Genomic DNA, 11,236 nt, shown 5'->3' with positions numbered 1-11,236 from the left:
TGGCAGGAAACCACCAGTGGAATGCCGGGAAAATGGGGGAGCAGATTGGACCAAACACGCAGCCTAGTTCACGTTTCGTAGTTTGAATCACTTTAAGGCTGCTACCTGAATTGCAGGTAGTTGTGTAGACATAGTTTTGCAATTCAAAAGAACTTTGTTATAATTTTAATGTTTTTCGACGATAAGGTTGATAAAAGAATTGTCAGAAATTTCAAACACATTCCGGAAACTGATACCAAATGTACTCGCCATCATTTTTATAATGTCCGTGGGGATGAGGTCAATGTATCCTGAAATGGGGACGTGTGAATTAGGGGCTGTTAACTGAGGGGTGCACAGCGTTTTCAATATCTACTTTCTGGCAAGGACTTAATGATGTGCCTTAACGCTTGGCGATTTCGGCAGTATTTTTCTACAATTCGACATATTCACAATGGGGCATCTCGGAACGGTGCTGCTGGGGATTCAGTTCACAGCAACAAAGAAGATTAGCAGAACTGCAGCCCTTGCTAATTACATTTATTTACAATCAATAAGTACACTTCTCTGAAATATCTATCCATGGTACCCATGTCCGTGTCCGTAGCTGATGACTTTGTATCCATGCCCGTAGCCACCGTGACCGTAACCTCCATAACCACCATAGCCGCCGTATCCACCATATCCACCGTGACCGTAGCCGCCATATCCCCCGTAGCCACCATAGCCGCCGTGTCCCCGGTAGCCACCATAGCCACCGTATCCACCATATCCGCCGTGACCGTAGCCGCCGTATCCCCAGTAGCCACCGTAGCCACCATAGCCACCGTAGCCGCCGTATCCACGGTAGCCTCCGTAACCTCCATAGCCTCCATACCCACCATAGCCATGCCCATAGCCATAGCCAGCCGCTACTACAGCGATGGCGATGGATAGAATCAGCAGTGACAACTGAAAAAAAAACGGGGATAATTTGTTAACATCCTGAACGACACAGCACGAATTTTTTCCCATGCAACTCATTATTACAACTTCCTCACATCATCGAGTACAAGTATTTACGCCTGCGTTGCACATGGAGATATAATTGCTGTTCTTGTCGGAATTATTTGGGTACATGCACATATATAGTAGTACGAAGTGTAAATTTATAACTGTAGATTCGTAGTGACAACGCTGAAAAAGAACGACGCCAGTAGGACAGCAGCCCTTGTCTTCTCAAGTGAAATTATTGGTGTTTGATGTGCAAACCAGACGAAGATTCACGGAAGTAGGAAGACTACAAGTAATTAAAACTGGCAGAAGAAGGAGCGTCCCGGCTGGGACCAACATTCTGACCAGGGACTTGTCAGGGACTGACCAGGACCAGGGACCAGGGACTTGTCACCGTCAGTCCCTGACGGTGACAAGTCCCCGTGATGAAACAGCTTAAGTCTTGAACATACGTTGTTAGACCACTATAGATCTCATATGAACCGCGCGTCAAGTACAAATCCCAATCAGTATTCCCACGAGGGCCTTCATGTTTCCGTTGTCGCTGTGGGGGTGCAGTGCGTGGTATATCCGAGTACGGGGCTTGCACAGCAGTCGACGTCGAGACGATGTCCTGACTCAAGAAGGCTGTAAAACCCTTATATGCACCAGCTTGCGGAGCCAGTGTCAAGTCTTTCCACGCCCGAATAGCCTCTCTCACCTGGCAATCCATGAGGAAAGGCCGGCTGATAGAAGTTTCGCAGGAAAGGAGCATAATACGGAAGCATTCTGGCCCGAATACGTTGCCCTCTTGGATGTTATTTGTTGTTTTGTTCGTACCTCGGTTTCCGGAAATCCTGAGAAACGCCTTGTAGTGTTTAAGAAAAAGTGGTGAAAGGACAGTATTCAGCTGGCCACGTTCTAACTTCCACTGCCGCGTTAATGGCGACATTCGAGTAACGAGTACCGCCCCTCACGGCCACGGATCAAATATTCGGTAGCAACGGGGCCAATGGCACAGCGATGACCGACTTGAGAAATGGTGCGCGCGCCTTTTCGTTTCTTTTCAAAGAGTTGTGCCTAATACGATTGTATGATACGAGGAGCTTGAAAAGTAAGACCGTTGTAAGCCACCACAGATGTGCGGATGTGTTCTCATTCGATAAGTATCGAAGTGACATTTTCGACTTTCATGTCATTTCATTTATTTATCTATAAGGCCGAAGGTAAGTCCACAGAGCGGTTGGTTTTAGCATAATATTGCATAAGTAGGTATGGCTACAAAATTAGATGTTGTAATGCTTGTCTTCTTTTCTTTTGCGTAATGAATGAATGATCAGGCCCCTTGAATCATTAAAAAGTGCTGGCAAGCGTCCGAGTTTCCTCAAAAATTTACTTATAATACTTGTTCACGCGATCAATTCCGGTTTCGTTGCTGAGTGATTCTATGCGTGATGACGTAATCATACACTGGCTCACTCCATGATTGCGATCACGGCGGCTGCCACATACGAGTGCAACTAGAAGAAACGCGCGCGGCATTCTCGCTTATTGTTCTTATGAGCAACGTCGTCCAACTTTCATTTATTGTTACACTACGTCAGTGAATTTTGTTCCGTTTCAGGACTAAACAGGGTGTAGCTATTCTCAGGTCCGGAATTTAAACAGCAGCTTTGGTATCAAATTGAGAGTACCTCATAAGTGTTTCCCATCATTTATAACAGCTAAGTTTCACCCTTTAACGCACGACAAGGACGGGTAGAGTTCCTACAACTCCGACTATATATGTCTATGTCAGTAAAACCTTAAGTAATGTCTTTCGATGAGACACAGAAAGAAGGCGACAGATGCTCACTATATATTGGTGGGATCAAGGTACATATATGCCTCTGATTAACATGAGGCTCGCACTTGATTCAACTAACTTGCCTGTACAGTAGCGAGATAACGGCATCTATTAAATCGAGTCAGGCTTAGCATAAAGATGCCTTCGCATATTCCTCGACATTCTTGAGCCACGCTTTGAAGAAACAAACGGTGACTAAACAAGGTGTCTGCTATGATAATGCAGTGTAATGTAAGCGTGCCAGCGGACGGAGGACTGACAGGAGCGACGAACACAAGCACAAGCCTGTCACACACATTACTCCAGCCTCCTGTCACTGGCGGTCTGTAACCTCTTCTGGCTCGTTATGATGTCGCAGGGGAACATTTATTCTCATAGCCACAGACGGGCGTACGCCGTTGTTGTCTTGAAGAAGTAAATCAGCGCTTTATTGACCTTTTGCATACAAGAGTAATTCGGCCAGGGTTCCCAAGATCCAATGTTTCCAGGTGGCCGAGTTATTCTCCCATATACCCCCTCCTTCTTTCTAACATTTCTGTCTAATACCGCAAGCACAACTGCACTCAACCAGGCGTGACGATGATTACAACACTTGCCTCTTTTACACTTCTCCGACTCAGTGTGTGCGTGTGAAACGTCAAAACATACCACTCACGAGGTCTAGAATCGTTCGAGAAGGCTGCATTCATATATGACCTCAGTTCTTGTAGCAATATGATACGATAGATAATCTTTATTGAAAGAATAACCAGAATAAACGCCAATGGTCGGGGCCCCTAGTCCAGAGCACCGCTGGCTCTTGCCATCGCCTCAGCTCTCTGGATGAGCTCGAGCTGGTGGTTGAGGGCTGAGCTGGACAGCAGTGCTTCCCATAGCTCCCTCTTGGTGTTCGTGTCATGGTGTTCTTTGTTGTGTAGCATGTACTTACATCCAATGTGGTAAAGGGTTGCTATGGCCCCGCACCACGGGCATTCGTCCCTGTGAGCAAAAACACATCAGCCAGTTTTTCTTTCGTACATGAATCTTTACAAAAGGTGTTCCCGGTGATGGTGAATTTCATGGAATCCGTACGGTGGCTCTAATCAGACTGAAACAATTTTACTGCTTTCATTTATTTTACATTTGTTTCGCAAAGCATGCGAAGTGTTGTGCATTACAGACCGAACAACATAATGTAAGATAACGTGAGAGATGAAAGGATTTTCGAATTACAAGATTTCCACTTCGGAGCCTGATGTCGGTTTTTCTTTAGTAGCCTATACATTGGCCTCCGTGACAGCATATATTGCTACAATATGATGGTTCCCGCTACTGAAACACTATGTATAAAGTTTGATGGACGTGATGTTCAATATTCAAAAGAGTCGTGCTTTTAAGGGGTAAAAGGCAGAGAGAGAAAAACAAAAGAAAGGAGAAAGGCAAGGAGGCAGGGAGGCTAACCGGTACGAAAATCAGGTTAGCTACGCTGCAACGGGCAACGGGGGCGGAAGATGCAGGAGTGGTAGCACAGACACACACTATCTGTATTTCACCACATAGAATAAACGTTAACACTAGTCAATGCTAAAGTCGAACACTTGTGCAGGCTTGTTGTCCTCAAAAATCGTAACAATGTTTTCGTAGCCCTCTGGTGCGACAGCTTCTCGGCTCGGTATTCCGAAGTGGCATGTTCCGGCGATGGCCTGTCGCCAACGCGACTTTGGGCAGTCCCGAGCTATCCTCAGTGTTTGGGTGTATCGACGACAGTCACACAAAGCATGTCCATAGATCTCCTCGATTTCTTTGTAACAATGTGGCCCTCGAGATAGGAATAGATTTTGATGTTTATAAATGAAACGGCAGAGATTACTGGTGAGTACTGGTGAGTACTGGTGAGTACAACGCAGCACTACCGCGACTGCCATTTGCACTTACTTCCATGGCTAACTGGATGGAGTTCGTAGAAAAGAACTTTGTTTGCATATGACAAAAACTTGATTGTGAGTTATCGTTGCATAATTTTCACGAGACCTTCATTTGAATTTGGTTGTCTCTATCAGTAGAGAGAACATTAAGGCTGCACGCGCTCACGCGTTGTGTAATCTCACTTTCACAGCAGTACTTTTCAAAGCCAGTTAATCCGTACTTTCCGCAGTGAATGTTTCTACTATGGTCTGTGTTGCTCTCGCGGCCCTTCGTAAAGAGCAACACGACACAAGCGTTTTTCTTTAGCAGCCTGCTAATGACCTAATTGCTGGAATACGCCCTCCGGACGATATCCTCGTCCCGGGCATATCACTAACGAGCATAACACCTCCGTTAAGGCCGCGCTCTCAAAAAATATAATCGCACGCCCCTCTGTGTCTGGAATGCAATCACGTTACATTTGTTAATGCTGTCTTCAATGTAGAATGGCCATTTGTAATATGGTGAAATGTAATGCAGACCTCTTAACACTTGCGCACTGTCGCGTGAAACGGTTTTTCGGTTCCAAGGAGGTGTGTTTTTCTCTCGTTAAACTGGACAAAGCACACGTTTTCTCTCACCATCGTTCAGCGAGCTACTAACTACACGTTACATTCTCTCGCAAAGTCCCGATGCCAGTATCGTCTGGTGTATTTATGCAACCAATTTACTTCACAGTATAAATCGTGACTGAGTGGCGGAATGACATGCGCAGAACTGGAAATTATAATTAGAGCTGAGTTAGGGTTTCACTGTATATAACTGGTCGTCTCTTTGCTTTGCTCAGCCGCTTCTTAAATTTTTTGATGGCTCAGATTGTGCTCAATATAACGCAGCGCTTGTCCTTCTTGTATATCTGCGCCACCTTTAGCGAGTGCCATAGGCTTCGTGCTAAACGTCAATATTTCTTTTGGTGAAGTCGATTGTAAAGAAGCAGCACAAGCAAGGATAAACAAGAAATAAACCACAAATCAAATACTGATCTCAGCTAACATCTATTATGCAGCACAAGGGCCATAGATATTAGCGCAGGCCAATCATTTAAAAGAAAGACGGAGAAAACCGACAAAAGCACAGGATAAAGCAAGATATGCATGCCATATCAGTCTACGGCAAAAACGCTAAGCGAGAAAAAGATGTAAAATGCTAAAGACATACCACATAACAAGTGAAATACAGCAAACGTCGGCCTGCACGGCTGGTATGCGCACAGTGTTCTTAAACTGCGGTATCATTTAAGCAGAAAACGGAATATTCACATGCAGAGACAATGGAAAAGAGCATAATTTAGATTATCCCCTGGAGATGTCAGGGCCTGTATTCACCAAGAAGTTCTTACACGAGAACAGTTATTTTTTTAACATATATGGTGTTTAGGTGATGTTGGCACCCTTAATTGGCGCCGACAACTCCTTTTAATATATGAATACACATAATGATGGTAACAGATAAAGCAAACATTTAATAGAAACTCACCGAAGCGTACTTGTGAAATCAATTCATATATGTAGGCCAAACACACTTAACCGTAAAGTCGGGCCACATAAATGAGTTAAGTACACTAAGTCATAAAGTCAAATCGCGTAATTACACTTGAAACAGATCAAAAAGTGAGTCTCAAGAACAAAGCAGTGAAACCACTAAAACGCAATGCCCAATCACACAAATGCGCAAAAGTCAGGGGTCAGAAGAGAATACAGAATAAGTTGTCAGGAAGGTACATGAAGTCAGGCCCAAATTGGAACAAATCAAGCCACATAAGATACGTAGTTCTCCGTATGCTTGGAATAGATTAAAAGAACTCCTAAACAGTCACTTTGGTACTGAAAACTTGTAGGAATTGTGTGGTTGCAGGAATTTTCCGGCGCATTATTTTTATGCGTTGCATATTGCAATCACTCATTTCAGCCCTTGGGCGCAGCCGGGCAGCCACCATTGAGGGTATGAGCCATTGTTCATTGCCGCACGTCTCATATGTGGGTCTATTCTCTTTTAAGTTTGCTATGTTTGTAATTAAGTTGCTTCGATTTTTATGTGTTCCATATTGCAATCACTCAGTTCAGCCCTTGGGCGCGGCCGGGCAGCCACCATTGACCTTTAGCGCAACCACGTGACGTGACGTCACGACAGCCGGAGGAAAAGCTGGGCCCCATCTTGCGCAATATGCAACGCATTCTTGGCTTAGCCAAGCTAAGCCTGGCCATTTTATTTTTCACTGGACTTCGCTGTCTTTCGCTTCACTACGTTCGAATACTCAGATAAACGTATAGCGTCGTCTAATGTAAACGTCGTCATTTCATTTGCTTGCTCTCAGTTAGACTCCTCGCTCACTTCGTGGTAGTGTGGTATTTAAGAACGCCCTATTTCCACAAGAGGATTGGCCACAGGCCCACGAAATTCGCGATCGTCGAAGAATCCGGAAACAAAACAGTATGCAGAACCACGTGGCGGGAAACCACTAGCAGAATACCGGGATAGTGTGGGAGTATGTTGGCACAAACACGCAGCCAGAGCTCCGCGTTTCGTGATTTCAACCTCTTTCAGCGATTACAGCGCACCACTGTCGGTGCTAGTAGCAACCAAAATTATGCTCGCAATAATACGGACCGAAAATTTTCAACCAAATGTACGTTATGCAGTCGAAGCCCTTTCCTTCTTCAGCACTCTTTGAGGAAGTGTACTCGATCGATCTCGAATTTTGTGCTACCTGTCCCGCGCGGACGAAGGAAAAGGAAGATGATGACTTAATATTCAAACACCTTATTTTAGAAAGAAAATGGGACACTTCCGGCAGACGTGTTCTTACGAAAGCTGCTGCTGCCTAAATTGCTGCTACTAAATAGCGGGTGGGTGTATAGAGATACCTATGCAATGAGAACATAAATTTCGTGTGATTTTAATGTATTTTGACGATAAAGGCATTAAAAGAATTCGCCGACAATTTCATACGCAATCAGGAAGCTAATGAATAATATGTACTCATGGTAACATCTATAATGTCGACGGGGCTGATTTCAATGTATCCTGAAATGTGGACGTGTCAACTAGGGCTTTTAAATAACGGCGGATCGGTGTTCTCAGTGGCAATACTTTTTCAAGGATTTAACGATATTCTTTAATACTTCGTAATTTCCGCAGTATTTTTTCATGATTAAACTACTTGACAATGTGGCGTCTCGGAATGGTGCGGCTGTGGATTCATTTCACCACAGCAAAAAAGAAGGTTAGCAGAACTGCAGCCATTGCTCGTTACCTTTATTTACATTCAATAAATAAATACACGTCACTGAAATATCTATCCATGGTAACCATGTCCGTGTCCGTAGCTGATGACTTTGTATGCATGCCCGTAGCCTCCGTGACCGTATCCTCCATAGCCACCATAGCCTCCGTAGCCTCCATAACCGCCGTAGCCGCCGTATCCACCATAGCCACCGTGACCGTAGCCGCCGTATCCCCCGTAGCCACCATAGCCACCGTATCCACCATATCCGCCGTGACCGTAGCCGCCGTATCCCCCGTAGCCACCGTAGCCGCCGTAGCCGCCGTATCCACCGTAGCCTCCGTAGCCTCCATACCCACCATAGCCATGCCCGTAGCCGTAGCCAGCCGCTACTACAGCGATGGCGATGGATAGAATCAGCAGTGACAACTGAAAAAAAAACGGGGATAATTTGTTAACATCTTAAACGTCACAGCACAATTTTTTCCCATGCAACTCATTATTACAACTTCCTCACATCATGGAGTACAAGTATTTACGCCTGCGTTGCACATGGAGATATAATTGCTGTTCTTGTCGGAATTATTCGGGTACATGCACATATATAGTAGTATGAAGGAGGAGGAATAAACTTTATTAGTAGAAATGAGCCGACGGTAAAATCGTCCGAGGTGGGCGGCTTCCCTAGTCCAGGATGCCGTGGGCCTGAGCTGATAACTTGGCCCTGCTCACCAGGCGATGCTGGTCTTCAGGGCTCGAGCTTGTCAGCTGGGCCTCCCACTGCTCGACGGTTGGTCCGGTGATGGGCGGTGTCGATGGGTTTTGCTGACATTCCCATACCATGTGGTAGAGGGTATTGGGCCTAGAGCAGAAAGCGCATTTGTGGGTATAGCTCGTAGGGTACATCGCGTGTAGCAGGGTGCCGTGCGGGAATGTGCCGGTCTGTAGTTTTCGGAACATCACCGCCTCTTCTCTTGTCAGCTGGGGATGCGGGGGTGGATAGATCCTCCTACTCAGCCTGTAGTGGCTCAGGATATCGGCGTATCTTTTCGGGACGCTATCTTGTTGGTCTACCGGTGCTCGTGAACCTGGTGGGATAGCCCGGAGAATGTGATCTCGGGCAGCGGCATTAGCCGCTACATTACCCGCCAGGGACTCGTGTCCCGGGGCCCAGACAATGTACAGTTCAGGAAAATTGTCTCGTTTTTCGAGGATGCTCAGGGCTTGTTTGGAAATGCGGCCCTTTTGGTAATTTCTACATGCTGTTTGCGAGTCGGTGATGATTGTGATTAGTTCTTCCTCTCGCTGGCCCGTAGTGGCCGCCAGGGCTATCGCCGTTTCTTCCGCGCAGTCGATGTCTGTAGTGTTTACCGAGGCCGCAGCTACCTCTTGTCCTTGGCCGTTGATCACGCTGATAGCGTGGGCCGCTCTGTTCTTGTACTTTGCCGCGTCGGTGTATCGTACTTCTCCTTGTTTTGGTCCTTCGTAGGCCTTACGTAGAGCTTTCACTCTCGCTCGCCTCCTTTCTCTGTGGTATTCAGGGTGCATGTTTCTCGGGATGCTGGCCACCGTGATCTTCTCCCTCAGGGGTAGAGGAACCCGCTGTTTTGTAGACTCATATTCGACTGGGTAGCCCAGTCTTATTAGCATGTCCCTACCCGTGCTGGTGAGCTTGAGTCGCTCTATCTGGCTGGTCTTGTGGGCCTCTACAAGTTCCTCCCAAGTATTGTGTATGCCCAGGCTGAGCAGCTTCTCCGTCGACGTCGTCGGTGGAAGCCCCAGGGCCAGCTTGTAGGTTTTTCGTATTAGGGTGTTCAATCTGTCTCTCTCGCTGTTCTTGAGACCCAGGTACGGGGTGCCGTAAGTGACTCTGCTGATTATCAGGGCTTGTATTAATCTGATTGTGTCCTGCTCTTTCAGGCCGTGCTTTTTGTTTGTCACTCTTCGCACCAAGTGCGCGACTTGGATAACTGTCGCTTGCAGTTTTTTAATGGCGGCGAGACCGGCACCGTCCTTCTGGAAAGTGAGGCCCAGAATACGAAGAGTGTCCACCTTGGGTATGTTGACTCCATTTAGTATGAAGAATAAATTTATAACTGCAGATTCGTAGTGACAACGCTGAAAAAGAACGACGCCAGTAGGACAGCAACCCTTGTCTTCTCAAGTGAAATGATTGGTATTTGATGTGCAAACAAGACGAAGATTCAAGGAAATACGAAGACTAGAAGTGATTAAATCTGGCAGAAGCAGGAACGTCCCGGCTGGAACCAACATTCCGACCACGGACTTTGACTTCGCCATTCCCTGAGGGTGGCAAGTCGCCTTAATGAAACGATAGTTTAAGTCTTGAACATACGTTGTTAGACCACTACAAATCTCATATGAAGCGCGCATCAACTACAAATCCCAATCAGTATTCCTACGAGGGCCTTCATGTTTCCGTTGTCGCTGTGGGGGTGCAGTGCGTGGTATATCCGAGTACGGGGCTTGCACAGCTGTCGACGTCGAGACGATGTCCTGACTCAAGAAGGCTGTAAAACCCTTATATGCACCAGCTTGCGGAGCCAGTGTCAAGTCTTTCCACGCCCGAATAGCCTCTCTCACCTGGCAATCCATGAGGAAAGGCCGGCTGATAGAAGTTTCGCAGGAAAGGAGCATAATACGGAAGCATTCTGGCCCGAATACGTTGCCCTCTTTGATGTTATTTGTTGTTTTGTTCGTACCTCGGTTTCCGGAAATCCTGAGAAACGCCTTGTAGTGTTTAAGAAAAAGTGGTGAAAGGACAGTATTCAGCTGGCCACGTTCTAACTTCCACTGCCGCGTTAATGGCGACATTCGAGTAACGAGTACCGCCCCTCACGGCCACGGATCAAATATTCGGTAGCAACGGGGCCAATGGCACAGCGATGACCGACTTGAGAAATGGTGCGCGCGCCTTTTCGTTTCTTTTCAAAGAGTTGTGCCTAATACGATTGTATGATACGAGCAGCTTGAAAAGTAAGACCTTTGTAAGCCACCACAGATGTGCGGATGTGTTCTCATTCGATAAGTATCGAAGTGACATTTTCGACTTTCACGTCATTTCATTTATTTATCTATAAGGCCGAAGGTAAGTCCACAGAGCGGTTGGTTTTAGCATAATATTGCATAAGTAGGTATGGCTACAAAATTAGATGTTGTAATGCTTGTCTTCTTTTCTTTTGCGTAATGAATGAATGATCAGGCCCCTTGAATCATTAAAAAGTGCTGGCAAGCGTCCGAGTTTCCTCAAA

General features: G+C 46.2%; 1 protein-coding gene across 1 annotated transcript; it reads right to left on the bottom strand.

Moving 5' to 3' along the window:
- Positions 1 to 7,975: 7,975 nt before the first annotated feature.
- Positions 7,976 to 10,478, bottom strand: LOC135915363 (neuropeptide-like protein 33). The gene is made up of 2 exons (XM_065448393.1): positions 10,388 to 10,478; positions 7,976 to 8,393 (listed from the first exon to the last, which is right to left on the bottom strand). Exons 1-2 carry the CDS (start codon positions 10,397 to 10,399, stop codon positions 8,037 to 8,039), a joined length of 369 nt encoding a protein of 122 aa, XP_065304465.1. The 5' UTR covers positions 10,400 to 10,478; the 3' UTR covers positions 7,976 to 8,036.
- Between the last annotated feature and the right edge of the window lie 758 nt (positions 10,479 to 11,236).

Source organism: Dermacentor albipictus, chromosome 1, assembly GCF_038994185.2.
Source record: "Dermacentor albipictus isolate Rhodes 1998 colony chromosome 1, USDA_Dalb.pri_finalv2, whole genome shotgun sequence".
NCBI lineage: Eukaryota > Metazoa > Arthropoda > Arachnida > Ixodida > Ixodidae > Dermacentor > Dermacentor albipictus.
Note: the sequence above shows the minus strand (reverse complement) of the source record. Positions and strands in the feature narration are given on the sequence as shown.